Consider the following 21,434-nt stretch of genomic DNA (forward strand, 5'->3'; position numbering starts at 1 on the left):
GGAAACGCAGCATAAAGTGAGCTTGGCCTACCAAGGCCTAACTATACCGTACTAAGCCGTGCGAGGCCCTGCAGTGGAAATGCGCCATAAGGCACTGAAACAGAGCCAGAGGCCACATTCACAGACACATATACAATATACATACTTTATTTATGGTTGAATTGAACTTTTTCATGAAAAAAAACAGTACATTACTATTAAGTTATTCACAACCCTAACCCTAAGTACGAGAAAATATTAGATAATTCTTGACGCCCACAATGGTGAGTAATATGAATTCTCTCAAGTAGGATCATCAGGAAACCATGCCAACAATAGCATGTTGTAAAGAAAATAAACGGAAAATAGACTTTTCTTTTTTATGTTTGCACGTGTGTGTGTTTGTGCGTGAATTAGCATCTGGTTTCAGTTTAGTCCCTCTAACACGTGTGCTGTGCCTCAGGCCTGGTCCTGGAAGGAGACGGTCTTAGAGTCGGGGACGTCTGGACGCTACACCGTGGAGACAGTCAGTACTGATGAGGGAGTGATCTCCACTCTGACCATGAGCAACATCGTCCCCGCTGACTTCCAGACCATCTACAACTGCACCGCCTGGAACAGCTTCGGCTCCGACACAGAGATCATCCGACTGAAAGAACAAGGTGAGGACCACACAACCCAGTCTCACGGCATTTCGTGTTATAGTCACGACATTTAATCTATTGATTCGTGTTCACCAACACGATTTTCCCCTTTTTTTCGTGTCACACAGAACGATTTTAAAAGCAATGTATTTCTATTGGTAGTATGTTTCGTGCCTGCAGCACATCTTTTTGTCCGGTCGGGTCTTGGAAGACCGGAAGCTGTGGAGTTCATAAAAACATGTTCTTACACAATATCAAGCCACAATTATTGTTTTTATTTTAAATCGTATAATGTCGAATTTTTTTTGCCGTCCGTGAGGAAAATAAATGGGACTCAGAGCCTCAGAATACTGAAATCTGTATTTTTTGAAATATTTTTTTCCTTCTAATTTGTTATTGTTTTCTAAATAACACACTGTTATTTACTCAACAATAACACACAATTATCCTTGTTCTTATTTATTTGTTTAATTCTAGAATATCGGGCTTTTTTGCCGTCCGTCAGGAACTGAATTTCAAAATAAAGTCACCGGAAACAGACGTAGGCAGTACACACCCACTGAACTGATTACGCAAGATCCACAGCTATGATTGAAGCTCGGTGATTGGATGTTTTAGCCGCAATGCACGTTGGGATATGGTGTTTATGCGATATGGTGTTTATGCGATATGAAATAACTATCAACAGAATTGCGTTGCCAGGCAACAGCTTGGGGTGAAAACAGTATTTCCGGTCTCTAAGTTTGCATAGTAATCTGCAGTACTCATCAACTAAAAACATCAGTAAAAACAGCAAAAAGGCCACTAATTATTTTAACGTGCGATTAACTAATGTGTATTTGTCCTCAGCCCGCCCCGTAGTTTCAGAGCCCAAAGGCTTGACGTTGTTGTTAGTTATTTGGATGGTGGGAGATTCTAGCGAGAGATATGGATACAATAAAAGGTGTTTTAAACAGCAAGTCAAGCACACAGCTGATGCTGACAGCCCCGCTCCTGCCGCTCGCTTGCGGCAGACCACGCTTGAAAGTTTGCCGGGGAGACGCCTGGACACTTCTACGAGCAGCAAGCTTTCAACAGCGATAGTTAAATGAGTGGCTACAGCTTAACATTGTGGAGGACGAGGGGCTGCGTTAGATAATTCAGATTTTATACTGTATATAACCTATGTATTGTTAAATCATGCCCTAACACAAGTGTTCTTAATGCACAAGAGAAACAAGGTGTTCAGACAAACAAACTAACATATAGTATAAAACAGCAGAAATGAAATACTCATGATACCTAGAATTATGTTTAAGTACAGTCAAAGTAGGGCTGGGCGATATGGCCAAAAAAAGAAATCCCCGAATTTTTCACAAAAAATCCGATTTACGATTTAAATCGATGTTCTCTCCCCCCCCCCCCCCCAATTCATATGCAGATGACAAAGTAATTGTTCCAATTTTAACCAATGACATATCACTGGAAAGACCAGGATGTCTTCTGTACAGCACATCAGGGATTGATAGAGTAGCTCAAAAGAGTAAAAGGAGATGCATGTTAACAAAATGTCCACTACAGTGGACATTTTCAATGGGCTGGGTCCCAGGAGGATATATTGGCACCATATCCTTTGCTATATACATACCGACCGCATCTGTAATGGCTTTCCAGCGGGCCGAATTCTTGTCATATGGGATTAGTGCTGCGTACCTGGACAGGACTCACATTCAGGTTCAGGTCCGGACTCAAGTCCAGAGGTTCAGGTTCAGGTCCGGACTTATAAGTCCGGACCTGAACCCATGGCTTTTGTCAAGTTGTGTGAGTAACTAAAATGAACTTATTGTGAGCTAATTATCAATTAAAAATGAACTCATAATTAACTCAAATTCAAACTCATCAGGTTTATTGTGCTCCCTTCCAACTTGTGTCTACATTTCTCTACAAAGTACAAATGTAAAAAAAAAACGTTTTGCCACAGTCTACAAATGACTTATGACAGCAACTACAGTGAACTACTACAAAGTTCAAACATTTATTTCATTTACCAAACTAAAGTAACCAAACAGTCCCTGAGCTGACTGAGCCTAAATCACTAAAACGTTGCTGAAAGGTAGAGTGTAGAGTAGACTATACGCATTACACTGTTACACACCTACTATACAGTATAGGCTACACTGTAGTGACTGACTGTACAGTCAGAGTGTACTGTACTGTCTGTACACCATGTATTTTCTACAACTCTACATGTGTACATTATACAGTGTATACTACATACATAGTGATGTACATACATACTTTTAGAAATTAAAATCAATGTTGATATGGCGTAATTTTGAATTAAATACACTATTTAATTTAAATCAGTTTTATTCTGAAAAAAACCGGAAGTTGACACTATTAACTTAATACTTTTATTCTGAAAAATATTCACTTCCGGTTAGCATTAGCATGTGGTGAAATGCTACGTTTTCAAACCGTGAATCGAAGGTGAAATGACATGTGATGTTGTACACTGAGCACACTGGGATTAGCACTCATTTATTGACGCTGAATAACGTTTATCAGGGAATGTTTAAATAACCACAGACACCAGAATATACGTAAGTGCTAGTTTTTTTTGCGAGTCCAAGTACGGGTTCGCGACGTTCCGGTTTTAACCGGACTTGAACCGAAACTTTTTACAAGTCCAGTACCGGTTCGGCGTACCGGTACGCAGCACTATATGGGATGCAGTTTGAAAATGTCTGTGTTACGGTAGACTGTATTTTGGCGGCTGTGCGTGAGGTGCTTGTAGTGCCGCGGTCTTTTTCATTCCGCTGCACGGAACATTTCTCCCATTCAGCAGGATGCTTTTGTTTTAGGTGCTGCAGTACATTTGTCGTACTGCTGCCTTTGCTAGCAACAGACTTCAAACATACTTTGCAGCGGGGTGTTGTCTGGTCTAAATCTGACCTCGCGAACGCAAACCAATTCCAAATAACGGATGACACCGTGCCTTTCTTTGGAACAAGTTCTTACCTGCTCGTTGTCATGTTGTTTGTGTAATGTGTATCACTCTATTTGGTAAATGCGCGCACTGTGCGGGGGGAGGGCTGAGGCGAACTACGGGAGCCCAGAGGGAAAAGTTGGCGGATGTTGAAGAGAAAACCGATTTTCATTATAACAAGTCGACGTGAACTACACACTCGAGTTAATCGATAAAATCGATTTATCGCCCAGCCCTAAGTCAAAGTATTAGTTATAATTAAGTACACAAATGACATCACCCAGCTCTCAGAGAGCTACAGGTGACCTGTGCAGCAACACATTTCAATACATATTTCTCAATATAAGAGCCGCTAGACTGAGCTGCTGTGATGGAACATGTGAGGAGAATAAGAACATCCCATGTAGTCAAGCTGGAGTCTCCTCTGCCTCCTGGTACCTGCCTCTGGCCCTCTTTCTGATACTTCCTCTTCCTCACATACATGTCTTCTTCTTCACTAATGTCTTCATCTCCTCCTCTGAGCCTCCTGGTCTCTTCATCTCCTCCTCTTCCTTCTGCTCTGAGCCTCCTGGTCTCTTCATCTCCTCCTGCTCTGACCCTCCTGGTCTCTTCATCTCCTCCTCTTCCTCCTGCTCTGAGCCTCCTGGTCTCTTCATCTCCTCCTCTTCCTCCTGCTCTCACCCTCCTGGTCTCTTCATCTCCTCCTCTTCCTCCTGCTCTGACCCTCCTGGTCTCTTCATCTCCTCCTCTTCCTCCTGCTCTGACCCTCCTGGTCTCTTCATCTCCTCCTCTTCTTCCTGCTCTGAGCCTCCTGATCTCTTCATCTCCTCCTCTTCCTCCTGCTCTGACCCTCCTGGTCTCTTCATCTCCTCCTCCTCTTCCTCCTGCTCTGATTCTCCTGGTCTCTTCATCTCCTCCTCTTCCTCCTGCTCTGACTCTCCTGGTCTCTTCATCTCCTCCTCCTCTTCCTCCTGGTCTCTTCATCTCCTCCTCCTCTTCCTCATGCTCTCACCCTCCTGGTCTCTTCATCTCCTCCTCCTCTTCCTCCTGCTCTGACCCTCCTGGTCTCTTCATCTCCTCCTCCTCTTCCTCCTGCTCTGACCCTCCTGGTCTCTTCATCTCTCTTTTCCTTTTCCTCTTTCTGTTCTTCCTGGTCTCTTCTCAGATATGTCTTTGTATTGTTGTTGAATCACTCCAGCTACTCTGGCCTGCAAGAGTCTACTTGTGAAAAGCTCTGGAACAAATGCTTGTCTAACTTTACACGTTAGGGCCATGTAGCTGATAAGTAGCATATCATAAATATAACATCAGAAAGTATTGATCAAACGCACAGGCAGCTAGATCCAGTTTGACGGTAAAGGATGTATCCTGGTTTCATTGATCTTTTTCATTGCTGTGATGTGTAGTTTACGTGGATTTAATAGTACTGCATAGTTTAGCAAAGTGATCGATCTCCCAGCTAGCTAGTGCTGTCTGCGTAGTATTTTGTAACGTAACGTCCCAAACAGCGACCGTCTGTTAAACGCTATCGATTCAAACAGCAGCGTTTTATTAATATTTTGTTTCAAGCTCTCGTCTTTAGTAAAAACAAAACTAGTGGAAGGGGAAATGCTCCCAGGGGAAGCTGATCCACCTTCAGGTGCTGGGACAGCTCGCTCCCTCTCTGCAGAGGTGTGAGCCGCAGTCTGTGTGAACGCCGCTCCGCAGTTTAATGCAGGGCCGTAGCTGCGTGTACAATGGTGCACAGAAAGCTTTAAAAAGTGATACCTTGACATCTACAGAGCATGATAATTTCCGCATGAATATGTTTGCCTGGGCATACAGTTTGCAGCGTTGTCTATGGATGTCTTTGTCATCTGTGAGATCATCAGAAATATAATGACCAAGGTACTTAATCTCACTGCACACAAGAAGAATGTTGCTACTGAGAATACAATTAGGAAATATAGCCTTTGTATCCTCTTTACTTCGCACAATCATGATGCTACTCTTCTTGTCGTTATACTTAATATTAAAATCAATGCCATACTGGGAACAAGTCCTCAGAAGCTGTTGTAAGCCAGCACTGCATGGGGAAAAGATGATTAAATCATCAGCGTACATAAGGTGGTTGACAACAGTAGCACCGATGACACAACCAGTTTTACACAAGTTCAGTTTCCTAGACAGATCATCCATGTACAGATTAAACAACAAAGGAGATCAAATCCCACCTTGATTGACCCCATTACCAACATAAAAATGTTCAGACACAGTATTGCCCCACTTCACCTGCATATTCTAATGTGCATACCAAAAGGCTAAGATCCTTATTATGTACTTGGGTACCCCTCTCTGGCACATTTGGTCAAATCATTTGAAATGATTCAGTCTATCAAATTCCTTGGAAGCATCAATAAAACACAGAAACATGGTGGAATTATGGCTTCTATATTGTGCTATAATGTATTTTAAAGCAAAAATACACATATCTGTGCCATGTTTTCTTTTAAAACCGAACTGGTTGTCAGCTGTGGTAATATACCTTTCCAGCCTATCCAACGGAATGTTCTCCAGCACTTTGGAGAGAATGCTAGCTAAAGCAATGGGTCTGTAATTATCAATGCCATTAATCTTCCCAGCTTTATCCTTGAAGACTGGCACAAGTAGCACAGATAACATGGAATCTGGTAAGACGCCATGATTAAGGAAACCAGTAAGACAGAACAACAAGAGGAGCGAGCTTAAGACTGGCATGTGTTAAGTGTTCGGCTGAGATGAGATCCGGGCCACAAGCTTTGTTATTTTCTAGATTCATTATAGTGTTGTCGACTTCCTCTGATCTGACTGTAACGTTTTCAGTGGAGTCAACCTTTTCAACCACAAATGCATCACTCTTAACACAGTTGAACAACTCATGATAGTGTTGTCGCCACAGTTCTGCGATGCTGCCTGACCCACACACTCCTTCAATGGAAGACGGTAAGGGAGTCTAAAGCTGTTTATGACTTTGACCTCTTTCTAGAAATCATAGCAACTATTGTTGCGCAGCTTTCTGGCAAGTGAGTCAGCCGTCATTGTGTCCTCATTTCTTTTAATGAAGCGGACTGCATACTTATATTTGGCATTAGTGGACTGTTTATGTTCAAACAAAGACCCCTGTCTCGGCCTTCCTGATTCTGCCCACAATTTACAAGCATCTCTAGCAGCAGTGTGTAGCTCAGTCACAGGTTCATTCCATCCAGGTTTTATACTATGCTCCTTTTTCTTGCTGTCGTAAAAACCCTTACTTGAGGCATTTAACACATCAATAATAAGATCATATGTAAAACATAGATCTCTACCATGTTGCACATTTTTACAGTTGGTGTCACTGCAAGGCATTGCTTCTCTTGGAATTACAATCGAGTCTAATGGTTAGTCAGTGAGTGAGGTATAGTGATTAATATCCTTCTCACTTAACTTTGACCAATCCAGCCTCCCTGTGTATGTGTTATTGTCATCAACAGATAGCACCGGAATATTTTCAACATTTAGGGTCAATACAAAAGGAATATGATCTGTAGTGGCCAACTCATAACAGATGTCAATGTTGTCCAGAGAAGCGTGTGCATCAGCTGTGCATATACAGTGATCTAGCCATGACACAGTATGCCATGCTTCACTAATATATGTAAAGCTTTTCTCAGGTAGTAGAGATTTACTTGACAGTATGAGATTATTATCATTACAAAAATGCAGTAAACATTTGTCAAACAGAGATTTATCATCCGAAATGTCAGCATTCAAGTCACCCACTACATACACACAGGTTGTGGCATTATCCTTAATGAATGCATTAACAAATGCCATTCTATTGCGATATTCATCTTCATTTTCATATGATTCATAAGGTGTGTAAATATTTACGATAATAAATGACCTATGTTCATACTTGATCTCTATACCAATGACCCAGCCGATGTCCAATCTTACCACTGTAACCAAAGGATCATATTTACTGTTCCAGAGAATCGCCACACCACCAGGTATCCTGCCATGGGCAATTTTATCACAGAGATCAGTAGTTGACTCTCCAACTCCATGAAAATTAGCATGTAGTGTATTCAGCCTTTCCAGATCTTGCTTAGGTAACCATGTCTCTTGTAAGCACAGAATATCACATTCCTCCAACAGTTTATCAACAACCAGCCGCCTCGCTTTATCACCAGCACTGTGCCCCACACGTAGGCCACGCGTGTTATATGACACCACCCGCATCCTATTGTTTATGTACTACAGTCATTTACATCAGCAGATGAAGGATTCCCGTGTTGTACAGGAGCGACCACATTGTTTGGAGCAGGGATATCACCCACAAGCGACCCGCTAGCAGGCCATCTTGGCTCATAATAGCGTCGGACATAGGTGCCAACTGGCCACAGCTCTGGGTCATACATTTCTGCCACTTCCTTGCATTCGTGTTAGGCTTCCTGCGGAAAGACCGGAGAAGAGAACCCGCTATGCAAGCACTTAGACAGAAACTGTGGTGAAGTGTCAAAAATGGGCTTTATTTAGACCACGGCACAGTCAAGGAGTTGGAGAGGAATGGGAATCCTGGAACCGAGGTTCAGACCGGGGCGAGGAACTCAGAGAGGGGAGACGAGGAGCAGGACAGACCAGGAAGGTGGCTGGACGAGGCAGGCGGAGCGGCAGGTGTGTGGATCTGGAAACAGGCAAAAAGCAGGGTTAGGAAGGTAAATCCTTCAAAAAGTTTACTAGGCAAAAAATGCTAAGTAGGCCGGGACGTTAGTTACCACTGAAGAATAAACGAAGAACTGGCGAAGACTGAGGATGAGAACCAGGGTTTTAAGCAGGTTTATTGTTTATTAATGTGTTTCTGCGGCATTTACCGACCGCTGCAGTGTTGGCTGCTCTTCCACGGGAGTTTATTCTCCCGTTAGCTTCCGGTAAGCTCACACTGCAGCGGCCGCTCTAAAGTATTCACTGTCCAACTCACACAAGCAGCTGATACATATCCCCAGTTCCCCTTAGCCAAAGTGAATGTGTGTCAGTCTGAATTGACGCTGTTTGGCATCACAACGCTGTTATGAAAGTTTCTCTGGTATAAAATGGGTGATGTTAGCATAGCAACCGAAGCTAACTGACTACTTGCTATTGCTATCCTATTGGGACGGGTGGCGCAGTGGTCTGTGCGTTTGATCATCAGATCAAGGGGGCGTTGGGGAACTCCAGTTCGAAACCCGCTCCCGCCTCACTGCGTCAGGCCGTTGTGTCCTTGGGCAAGACACTTCACCCGAATTTCCTCCTGTGGGTATTGTCCACAGTAGATGACCATTACATGTATGTATGATCTGTATGTGTAATGTGTATTTGTAAAGTGCTTTGAGAGTCATTGATAAAGCGCTATAATAAATATAAGGATTATTATTATTATTGTGGCATAAACCGTTTTCTACAGGCACATTTTACCGGCGTATTTTTATTATGATTCTACTTGTGATAGTCGGACACGAAAACCTGTGCAGCCCATGTATTGATTCCATCCGATAGCTGCTATAATACAAAACAACACGTCTGCCTCTCTCCACAATGATCAATAACAGTGAACGGATGGTCAAAGTAAGGTACAAATAAACAGAATCACACGAAGCCTGGTTAGTGTTGCCTGACTTTATAAAGTGTGTTTATAAGCACTACTGCTTGTAGGCAGGCATGACAGTCGACCCATGTTCAGGGGAGGTGGGTTTAGTTTCCTGCACGCCTCGACATAAGAGAGACGTAAGTGACGCCACCTCTTAGCTCCGAAGCTCTTGCCTCTAGAGTCTAGACCGACAATTTTTTGGAGCTGGAAGTGAACCGGATTCCGGAGCTAAGAGCTGGCGCCGCTGCGGTGTGAACAGGAAAAACCGGCGCTTTTCAGGCTCCAGCTCCGAGCCGGAGCTGAAAAAGCGCTGGTGTGAAAGGGGAAACACACACACACACACACACACGCACGCACGCGCGCGCACACACACACACCATTTGTATTGTATTATTGTATGAGAGAGGTTCCAGGTTGAATTGAGGCAAATATTTGTAATGTTCAGAGGTTGTTGTGTTTAATATTCATGAGAATATTTGTCATTGTTCAAATGATAATAAACATTTGCATAAAGAATATTTGTCCACTCATATGTTGATAAGAGTATTAAAAACTTGAAAAATATTCCTCTAAGGTACATTTAGAACAGATCAAAAATGTGCGATTAATTTGCGATTAATCGCGATTAACTATGGACAATCATGCGATTAATCGCGATTAAATATTTTAATCAACTGACATCCCTAAAAAATAATGATACTTTAATATGGTATGACAGAGGATTTTTGTTTTATTCCTTATATGCAGCAAATCATACATTAACAAAAAAGTGCTTTACATATTTGGTTCTGCACATCCCATCATGCCGTTTATTTTTTTACCTTTAAAAGCTCTCCAGAGTACAGTACAATTGCATAACACCTCACAGTTAAACAATGTAAGGATGCATTGCTCATGATTAACAATGTGCAAATAACAACTACCATAGTGCAATGCCCATACAGCTGCCAGCCTGATGTGCTTAACACTCATTCATAGGCTAACTCACCAGTGAGCAGAAAGCAGTGGGTTCTATATGAACAATAAAGAATACAAATAACCTTTCACAAACAGGTATTTCATAACTGCTTACAGTAAGGAAGACATTTAAACTATTATTGGCCGTCACAGGCTGCTGTAAACTAAACACCACTCTCTCTGACAGAACACCTCACTGAGTGATTTCACTCATATGTCTAGCTTTCAGGTTTCTCTTTTCAGCCGCAGACCCCATGTCGCCTCTTTATGTGCGTCGCTAAGTTCCTCGTACTACTTGTGTACTTTAAAGCGGCTCGGCATCGTTAACAATTTGCGAGCGATTTTTCAAGATGACCGTCTGTAGTATATAGTGCCGCGCACATATACCATCAGGACGTTACTGATGGGGTGCGGCTGCGGAGTGATATTGTGTGTATGCAAGCCCGCATCTAGGACGGATCTATGTATCATGGCTGTAGACCTGTTAAGTAATAAAGATACCTCATACAAAGGTCTACAGATACCTTATTACTCTCCATGACCTGCGGTCAGCTCTATAGCATAAAGGACTATTACACCGTCTTTCTTGAACAATCCGAAGTGTTGCCAAACGTTTGATTTGTAGGTATTTTTTGGTGCGCTGTGTTTCTCTTTCTCCTCAACTTCCGTGTGTGTTGATAACTGAGACTCTCGGCCTCCGTAGTGGCGAAGCAAATATCAAAGATTGTCTCTGCTGAGCGTTGACAAGATTTTATATGAATGAATCGTTTTTTTACCGATGCAAAAACGCAACGCAATCGATGCATCGCGAGTTCAACCCGGTTCAACCCAAACTGTAGCCGATGTGCACTCTTTCAACTGGTGCACTCGCATCTTGAACGTTTATGCCGGTGCACCGATGCGAATCGGTGAATCTTAACATCTCTCAACACCCAGATGAAACAGAACTGTAAACAGATTTACTTTTTCTTTATGGATATTTTATAAATCACTCCCCTTTCAAACTGTATTCTTGTTTTACTGCCATATAGTATTTCATAACTGTTTTTCCTTTATTCTCTTATTGTTTTATAGCCTAACTATAATGATCATATCATGAAGGTGTGCCTCGGAAATACTTGTTTACATAAATGGTGATCAAACTGTTTTGAGTCCCACTGAGATAACTTAGACTAAAGTTAACTACCTAAACACTGAGAGAGTCCTTTACCTCACTGAGCTGACGTTATCTGACAGGAGAGAGGATCTCTCTCTCTCTCTCTCTCTCTCTCTCTCTCTCTCTCTCTCTCTCTCTCTCTCTCTCTCTCTCTCTCTCTCTCTCTCTCTCTCTCCTCTCTCTCTCTCTCTCTCTCTCTCTCTCTCTCTCTACACACACACGGAACCAGGCTTGAATGAAACACCCAGAAGTAGGCTACTTGTACTTTAGCATATCATTTTCGAATCAATCATTTTTCAAATTATGAATTTCACATATATAAAAAAAACAACATACATTTATTGGGGTTGCTTAGCAGTTGCTAGGCCAATTGTTGGTGTTGCTGTAGCAACTGCAAGCTACCGCCTGGTGCCGCCCCTAGATAGATAGATAGACAGACACTTCATTCATCCCAAATTGTGAAATGTGTGGAAACAAGTATAAACATAATAACATTAAATACAAATCAAAGCAATAGAAAGGAATAGATGCATATACAGTAGAAAGGACACGATGAATATTATAACATTTAATGTAGCCTGAGGCTGACCTAAATACGGTGCTTTTCTACAGATTACCTTACCACTGCACTGGTAAGGTAAAACTAGGCTGATTAATAAGATGTGAAGTGCTTTGTAACTTTGACCCACTTGACTGAATACACAAAAAACAATGAAGAAAGTTGAACCAATAAACTAACACAAACTATCTGTATCACTATAACATGATGATGATGACGTTCCGCTGTTCATTAAAAAAACAGCGCATTAAACAAACCTTCATGCTCTTACTTTGAAATCATGCGGAAATGTCGTCATCAGCAGGCCATCACGTGGTTTCCGAAAATAACCGAGTGACACGAGTAGATTTTAGCCGAGACCGGCGGAAAGGTTGTCTCAACTCTGTGTGTAAAAAGACGATCCACGAGCAGAGATTTGAGATCCACAAGCGCATTTTTGGTCGACAAATACAAAATGGATTCACATTATTTGTGCTCGGAGCCCCATTTATTTTCCTCACAGACGATTAAAAAAAGGCCGACATTATACGATTTTAAAATAAAAACAATAATCGTGGCTTGATATTGAGTAGGAAAATGTTTTTATGAACCACACAGCTTCCGGTCTACCAAGACCCGACCGGACAAAAAAGACGTGGTGCAGGCACGAAACACACAATCAATAGAAATACATTGCTTTTAAAATAAATCGTTCTGTGTGACACAAAACAAAGGGGAAAATCCTGTTGGTGAACACGAATCAATAGATTAAATGTCGTGACTATAACACGAAATGCCGTGAGACTGGGTTGGACCACAGCATGTCGGACAGACAGCTTAATGTAGCTCATCAGATGGTTAAATATCACATTGAACATATGGACTGCTGGTAGCTAGTTTTGTATTTTGAGAAAACATGTTTAGATTCCAATCAAAATGTTACATAAGTAAAAGTTCATATTATGGGCATCTTGCTGCGTAACAGCAACTTAACAACAATCATAAATGATTTCATGTCAAAAATAAAGAAACATGCTGTTATAACAGCAGGAGCCAGCAGGTATCAGTTATTCAAAATGTTTGATACATTTTTACACTGACATTATTGATTGTACCCCGGCATTTTCTGAAAGAGCAGCCTGAGTGTTAGCAGCTGTGTTTGATGCCCAGAAATAACTGAATTCATAAAAAATACAAAAGTTTTACCTCAAACAACCTATATGCATTTATTTTCTGATATGTCAAACTTTTAAGGTCATGAATTTCCCAATTTGGGATCAATAAAGTATCTATCTATCTATCTATCTATCTATGAACAGAAACAAATATTTCATAAATGATAATATCCACAAAGAGAGAAACATTGACGACTCAAAACATGATCAAATAATGATTCTGAAGTGTACAGCACCTTTACTCTTTTACAATCACTTTTTCTTTCTAACCCAAAGTGCTTCTGCTTTGCTTTTTTAATTAAAATAAAAGTAGCCATGACCTGAGCAGCTGCAAAAAGTGGAATACATTTCCTCTGGCAGTGATTTATATGGCCTGGGCCTGGGGCAGCTGAAGCTGGTGTTGGCCGGAGGAGAAGCCCCTGCTGCCAGAGTGAAGCCCCCCACCCAGGAGCTGTGTCAGTACTACACTGAAACTGTTTTATAACAGTCTGTAATTCTTTTGCCGAGCTACACAGGGCGGGTCATGCCAAGAACAGCAGTTGGAAGCAGTTGGCTTTCACTCAAAGGATGAAGAGAGTCTGTCTTCTTGACTATTATGAACACTGAGTTTTTTGGGATATGTTGAGATTCAATATTCAATATGTTCCGACTTCCAACAGCTGAATAGAGGTGCTGAAATAGGCCGCATGCATGCACATGTATTAATCTACCAGAATGTGGATTGACTCAAAAAAGCGTCGCTCCATATCGCTTGTCAAGAACTCCACAAATTCAATAAGGTCAGGCAAATCTAACTTTTAAAATAATATAGGGATGCACGATATTGGTTTTTTGAAACCGATACCGATACCGATAACTTCCTGCTTCTCAAGACCGATACCGATACCGATAACCGATAATAATATAATATATATATATATATTAAATGTACCTGTAGTTTTTGCACACCTGGTGGTAAAAAAAAGACTAGTAGTGAGCAAATGACATGAGCATTACTACTATGAACAAAACAAAGCCAAGAACAGTTTTGACTCTCGTCAAGCGCCATCATTTCTATGATGAAGTTAGAGATCGTTTTAGCCCTGGGGTCGTCTCTGGCAAACTTCTTGCCTTTTTCAAAAGCCTCGTCGATAGGTAAAAGCCCCGGTGCCTTTGCAGCTGGCTTTGGATTCGCCGCTAGTTTAGCAGCGCAGGCGTCTTCGTACACTTTTAACACACCATCGTAGTGATGGCGATGTTTCAGGTGACAAATCAGGTTGGAAGTATTATAGCCCGTTGCCTTTTTCCCTCCTCGTGGAACTTCTGCATTGCATTTGTTAATACAAATAGCAAGCGAACTATGTAACTCTGAAACTTTGAAATAGTCCCATACTACCGGCGACATGTTTGTTTACTGTCCTGGCTTCACGGCCGCACACCATTTACGTCACAGCCAGGCATGAGTTAGGGAGCGCTGGATTTGTGAAAAACTCCCCTCTTCCTAAACCACTCATACCACAGTACTGGCAAAACGGGAGGAGCCGAGTGAAAAACAAGCGCCCCTCATCCCAATCCACCCACACCGCAGTATTTTTTTATTTTCTTTTACCCAAAAAATATATTGTATATTATCGGGGCTATTAATACTGTTATCGGGTTTATCGGGATGACGTCATAATTCCTAATATCGGACCGATAATTATCGTGCACCACTAAAAATAAACCTTCGTCAGAGATTGAACATGAGCTGTTCACATACTAGACCATCGCATAGAACTCTACATTTATTCATTTGTGTCAATCGGCGCATTCACAACGCAGTACTTTTCCCACAAAGGTTCATGAGAACTTAGTTCATGAGAACTCTTTTGTCGCGTTCACACCAAAAAGAGCCGGTACTAAAATTAGTTCATGAGAACCTTTTTACCCCCTTTTCAGTCCCTGCTAGAGAGCAGGGACTTTCGTGGGAGAAAAAGGTTCCTATGTCTGATTGGCTGGGCGGATTGCAAACCACGCCCCGTAAAACTCCCAAAAGGTTTTGTGAAGCCGCCATTTTATTATCCTCGCATTAGCATTATTAGCATTAGCATTAGCCCAGCGCAGAAACGCAGAGAGACTAATTTATGGCAACACAAAATAAAACATGGGAGCGGTAGAGATGAGGAGGTGTCGGCGTTCTGGCGATTTACTCGGAAGGCTTCAGTAGAAGCTGCTGGGAGTCCCAGCAGCTTCTACTGAAGCCAGTCCCCAACTCCGGGGACTTCCGGCCGGGGACTTTGGGCGGCAGTATATGCCGTGAAGTGGTTTGCGGCCTGCCAGTAAACCCAAAGCAGAAGAAGTGACGTCAGCGGCTTAATTTGCCTAAAACTAAAGAGTTCTCATGAACTAAGTTCTCATGAACCTTTGTGGGAAAAGTACTGCGGTGTGAATGCGCCTATTAAGATATTTTAGGACATTACATTTCCTGGCCTCTGCAGACCAGTCCAATAAGTGCACTAATGTGTTGTGACCATAGACTGTATATATAAATGGACGTAGTGTCCGTGACGTCACCCATAGGATTCTGCAGAGTTGCCGTGAAGCCCTTAGTAGGCGGAGTCGGCCACTAACGGCTTGACAGCAACGTCAGAGTCTAATCCCGCCTGCTCCAAATAAGGGCAAAGAGGCGGGACCTGCTGCCTCTGAACTGGAAGTAAACAGAGCTAGCTCAGGCTAAGAAGCTAAGCTAACATGAAATACATGCATACCAAGTTACTGCTAACAGTGTAGTTCCCCTATATAAACGTTACATTCATAATAAAATGAGACAATCTGCAAGAGAATTAGCTATATTTTGTTATTCTTAATGCTGGTCATTCACACGTTAAGAAAATAAGTACCGATTTATAGCAGAACAATTGTGGCGATGTTCAGCTTAATAAGCCTCGTTCAACATAATTTATTTAGCTAATACTACAGCAGGCGAACCAAGTCTGCGTTTCGCTGCATTCCTTGATCTCCAGTTATAACGACGGACTCCACCGCCCGGACCTAACGGAGCCGCAGTGGGCTAGCTCCGGGACACCGGCTGGAGCTAGCCCCCTGCGGCTCCGTTAGCTCCGGCGGCCACCACTGGGATAATTGGGTCCCCTATTAACATTTGCTCCCGTTTAGCATTATGGGCGTCATAGCCATAGACTATAACAGTCTTACCCAAGGCTGAATCATAAACTAAAATGTATAAGTATGCATAAAGGGTTACGTCCTTAGCTGGCTAATAAGTAACAAGCTAAGCTACCAAGCACACAAACACCTGCGAACGGGGTAAACATGTATAATATTATCATTTTAGACTTCTTAGAATTTCTGTTAGTACATTCAAGCACACAGCACGACATTTTAATTGTCTGGTATTTGTAACAATATTCCCTAAAAGGCACAATCAGCACGAACACGGCTAAAGCTAAAGGGTCAAGTACAGTACTATGACTAACTAACGTTGTAGCTAGCCTCTATGGTTGTAGCCTAGCAGAGTGGACAAGTTGCTGTTAGCTGACATTGAGGCATGTACGTGTCCATCAAAGTGACCACGCCCTAATTGATGCAACAACTTTAAGACCTAATATAAATAAAAGGGTCGCGTTAGAAAACAATTCACTCACAGATCCATAATCATGAAGGTGGAATCTAACTATATCGATAATAAAAATGTATGGAGCCAGGGGTAGAAACATGTTTTTTTCTGCTGTAAAGTTGGGCATTTTAACATGGGGGTCTATGGAAATTGCTCCTTTCTGCAGCCATCGCCTATCGGCCAATATATGAACTGCAGTGTGTGGCACTTCCGTATTGGCGTCCCGGCTCTTCCCCAGAGTTTGCCGCTTGGTTGTGACAGAGTGATATCTGTCTATTTCCTGGAGGAAATAAATAAGTTCCCGAGTGTGATTATTACCGGAGATAACTTTCGATGTAGGGTCAAAAACTGCGTTTTTGCCTCTCGGGTTGAAAAGTCATCCATATTGAATCATCTTATCTGTGAAATTGAATTGTTTTGTTAGGGATTCTCACCATTTAAACTTGTATAATCCTGAAATAGTGTAAGCTGTTCTGCTCTTCCCTAAAGAGTCTGAGTTCTAGCAAAAGCCTGGTCTGAGTCGCTCCTCTTTTCAGCATCACTTCCAAATCTCATTCTGAACAATGAAGGTCAAACTATAACTTTGGTTTTTAAAGCTTCTCTCTTGAATTATGTCTCCTGGCCGGCCTGCCAAAGCCACTTAAGGACACACAATTCCCTGCTGGAAAGCTTCCAGATCTCCTATCATGATATCTACAGAAAGATATTGAACAAAAGCTTTGGCAGAGGCCTGTGTGTTGATGGAAATTGTTCTCAGCCTGTAAAGCGTAAACACTGGCCTCATAAATAATAAAACAAATTCCGTGTGTGTGTTGGTGTGTGTAAAAGAGCATGAAAAAGAAGAAGCAGCTCAGTTTAGTCTTTGAAAGGTCCTGCTGTGTGTGTGCAGAGACGCTGCGGCTGGCGGTCATCATCGGGGTGGGGGTGGGGGCCTTCCTCGCCCTCTCCATCCTCCTGGGGACCCTCGGCGCCTACTGCTGCACCCGATTCCAGCGGAGTGAGTTCCCCTCAGACAAACACATGAAAAACACAGTGTTTGTTTTCTGTGATAGTGGTTTTTTAAATGGTGGCAATGAATCCTGATCATGATATGTTTTACCTTGTCAGTGAGTCCACTTCATTGTCAATTTCTCTGTTTGTGTGATACAAAAAGGAGACCGAAATGCTGTCTCTCACCGTCCCAAAGAATAATAATATATACAGACATGTATACACCTGTACACCCACCTATATTATTTTCATATACACATACATACTCATGCATAGACACATTTAGGGCTGTCAAACGATTAACATTTTTAATCAGATTAATCACAGTTTAAAAATTAATTAATCATGATTAATCACCATTCGAACTATGTCCAAAATATGCCATTTATTTATATTGTTGTGGGAATGGAAAGATAAATGAAAGAAGGCGGATATATCCATTTAACATACAGTATCTATGTTTATTATAAAAAAATTCTGCGTGTCAAAATGAAAGACAACCCACGCACCTATCAATCATCAAACCGTGGGGTCTTATTTCATTACGTGTTGATTTATATCAACGGGGAGTACTTCAGGAAAGTCGACAGGGGGGAGGCTAGTGGAGTACTTCGTGACCACAGAGTGTGAACGTTGTGATCAGCTGTTTTAGCGCAGTTCTCCAGTGAAGGGGGGAGTCTCCCTCCGCAGCCGGTTGGCGTAGTTTTGGCACAATTCCGTTGTACAGACCGACGTTAACAGCAACCCTGTCTGTGCACACGGAGACCGACTCTGTCGTCCGGTGATCTAACTATGGAGTCAGATTTGGGTCAATATTCTAGCGCGCAAAACAAGCTACTCACGAGCGGAAAATGTGCTTTTACATGCGCATGAAATTACCCTCGCGCGCAGATTAAACCCTTGCGCAAGCGAGTGAGGCTGACACTCCCGCGAGCGAGCGCATAGCCGCTCGCTCGCGGGAGTGTCAGCCTCACTCGCTCGCGGAGTCTGTCTACGCACGCGTGAAACGTTTCTGGCACTTTGGGGCGAAGCCACTGGACTTTGATTGACAGCTGCCAGGAAGCCCGGAGTTGCCAGGTTTGATAAATGCCTGAACTACCAAGAGCCGAGGAGTGACAGCTGCAAGATCAGTTGGACGAGATTGAATGGTAAAGTTGTCCATAAAAAACTATTATATTCGTAAAGTGTACAGCGTAGTGTTAATTTTATATAAAACAATATATTTTTGAGTGGAAAATTGCTAGCTACTGTATGCTGTATGCACCTCCCTTACGAAATGAACTATAAATGAATTATAGTATTACTATAGTATACTATAAGAGTTGTAGTGTCCTTTAGTAAGTTTGTAGTGTTCTGTAGTATTTTTCACCAGCTATTGTATTACAATAGTTTTTTCTGTAGTGCCATTTTATTAGCTATAGTAGCCCTATAATATTTCAATAGTAATACTATGTATCTAGATCTTTGTAGTATTCCTATATTATTTTAAATAGTATAACTATAGTATAATATATAGTGTTTCTGTAGTTGTTTTTTAAACACACTATAGAACACTCCTAATAGCATGATATTGTCATAGTGAATGCATTTTATTACTATAGTGTTTGTAAAAGTATTACTATAGTGTTTTTGTTGGTGTTTCCGTATTAAGACTATATTATTTTAAATAGTACTACTATAGTATAATATATAGTGTTTCTGTAGTTGTTTTTTGAACACACTATAGAACACTCCTATAGTAATAGTATGACGTTGTCATAATGAATGCATATTATTACTATAGTGTTTGTAAAAGTATTGCACTCCTAGAATTAATGTGTCATTTTTTTTATATCAAATTAATTTATATATATATATATATATATATATTAGCTGTACACTTTACGAATATAATAGTTTTTTATGGACAACTTTGCCAATCAATCTCGTCCAACTGATCTTGCAGCTGTCACTCCTCGGCTCTTGGTAGTTCAGGCATTTATCAAACCTGGCAACTCCGGGCTTCCTGGCAGCTGTCAATCAAAGTTCAGTGGCTCCGCCCCAATGTATCAGAAACTTTTCACGCGCGCGTAGACAGACTCTCGCGAGCGAGCGCATAGCCTCTCGCGAGCGAGCGCATAGCCGCTCGCGGGGGTTTAATCTGCGCGCGAGGGTCATTTCATGCACGTGTAAAAGCACATTTTACGCTCGTGAGTAGCTTGTTTTGTGCGCTAGAATATTGACCCAAATCTGACTCCATACTAACCGCCTTCTGGAAAAGCTTCACAAGTACGTCGGTACGCAAATGCGCTTTGTGACACAAGTGACGGTACGCATTTCAGATTACGCACATAACCTGCGTACCAGTTATGTGCACCGCTGTACTACAGCAAAAGTATTCTCCGTCGGGACTTCCTGCAACAACACCACGCCGTTATCAAAGATGTTCTATTGAGAAGGCGATCACTACGTGACAAAAGTTTTCAAAACCGTGGCTACTGAAATCAATCTTACTAACTGCTGTCTGTGCAATTTACTCCGCGAGTTGGCAGACTTTATTTTGCTTACTTTAACATAATTTTTCATGGTGGGGCTAAGCCATTTCTTGGTATGGGTGTAGCCTACCCCAGCCATACCCTGGCGCTGCCACTGGTGGCACGTATGGGGCGGGCCATTCTGCACATGCGTTAAATATTTTAACGCAATTAATTCAAAAAATTAATTACCGCCGTTAACGCGATAATTTTGACAGCACTAATTTATACAGAAACACATTAAGACATTGTACCACTTCGTGTTGCTTGATTCAAAGTTAACAAGTTTTTTTCAACACAAGCTGAAGAGATTTTGAGTTTTGTTCTGTGACATAAAATCTGACAGCAAACACTCCACTGATAACAGTCTGAAGCTTTCATGTGTCTTAAATCAACGGCTGCTAACAACTGACTGAATCAGACAAACATTATCCGCCTCTTGCTCAGCTTTAGTGATACACTGCCAAAAAGTTACTATAATGTAGTTTTAGTATGGCCTAACATCAGCGTTTTACTTGCTGATTGCATTTACGCTTTAAAACATCCTTAAGTGGTGTTAAAGTGTATAGATCATCCTGCTTAACAAACGGTCTAAGTATCATAAACGTGTTTTTCCACAGATCTTATTTTCTGCATTATTACAAACGATTCCATTGCTGTTTGGCATGGGAGCTCCCTGTATTAGGTCCAATCTCTATAACATCATTGTTGCACCACTCTATGGTTTACAGTGTCACAGAGAAATATCTGCTAGCCTTAGCTGATGTTAAACATGTACATTCCTTCTGTTCAGTTTCCTTGATTTGGGTTCGTGCCCAAGTTGACCTCCAGCTCTGTTTCTGCTCACAGCCCTTAGAGGGTCATTCTGGTCTTATTCTAAAGATATTTGACTTTCCCTCTGTTTACATCTCCTTCACTGCAGGAGTTCATGAATTCCTGCCCCACATTATGACTGCTAGTCCTTCCAGAGCTTGGTGGCCTGTAGCTCTGTCACTGGAACATCAGAGGGAACAGAGCTTTGAGATGTGTCTGCTAACTCCTCTGTTTGTTTCTGTCTACAGAGGATGTCCATCTGGTCATGTCTTCTCTTCCCGTGTCTCTTTCGCGCCAGAGGGATGTGAAACCAGAGAGTAAGGCCTTTGTTACAGAGTGTGAGAATGATTCAATGTTTGCAGTGACTGCAGAGGCTTGTTGAGGCTTTTTTGCCAACTGTATTTAATAGTATTCTAAATAATTCAAATGTTACCCTCAAGTAATGCAAATAAATGATATAAGCCTTAGCAGAGATAGTCCTTCTCT

General features: G+C 41.9%; 1 protein-coding gene across 3 annotated transcripts in view; it reads left to right on the top strand.

The window, feature by feature from the left end:
- kirrel3a (kirre like nephrin family adhesion molecule 3a) overlaps nucleotides 1–21,434 on the top strand; it is a 362,627-nt gene that overhangs the window by 326,038 nt on the left and 15,155 nt on the right. For 2 of the 3 annotated variants that reach the window (XM_034226819.1, XM_034226821.1), the window contains exons 11-13: nucleotides 443–641; nucleotides 17,522–17,629; nucleotides 21,197–21,265. In XM_034226819.1, the coding sequence (XP_034082710.1) occupies nucleotides 443–641; nucleotides 17,522–17,629; nucleotides 21,197–21,265 (376 nt within the window). The remainder of the gene's footprint in view (nucleotides 1–442; nucleotides 642–17,521; nucleotides 17,630–21,196; nucleotides 21,266–21,434) is intronic. The other variant, XM_034226820.1, reaches the window with a different exon arrangement.

This window comes from Gymnodraco acuticeps, unplaced genomic scaffold (genome assembly GCF_902827175.1).
Source record: "Gymnodraco acuticeps unplaced genomic scaffold, fGymAcu1.1, whole genome shotgun sequence".
Lineage (NCBI taxonomy): Eukaryota > Metazoa > Chordata > Actinopteri > Perciformes > Bathydraconidae > Gymnodraco > Gymnodraco acuticeps.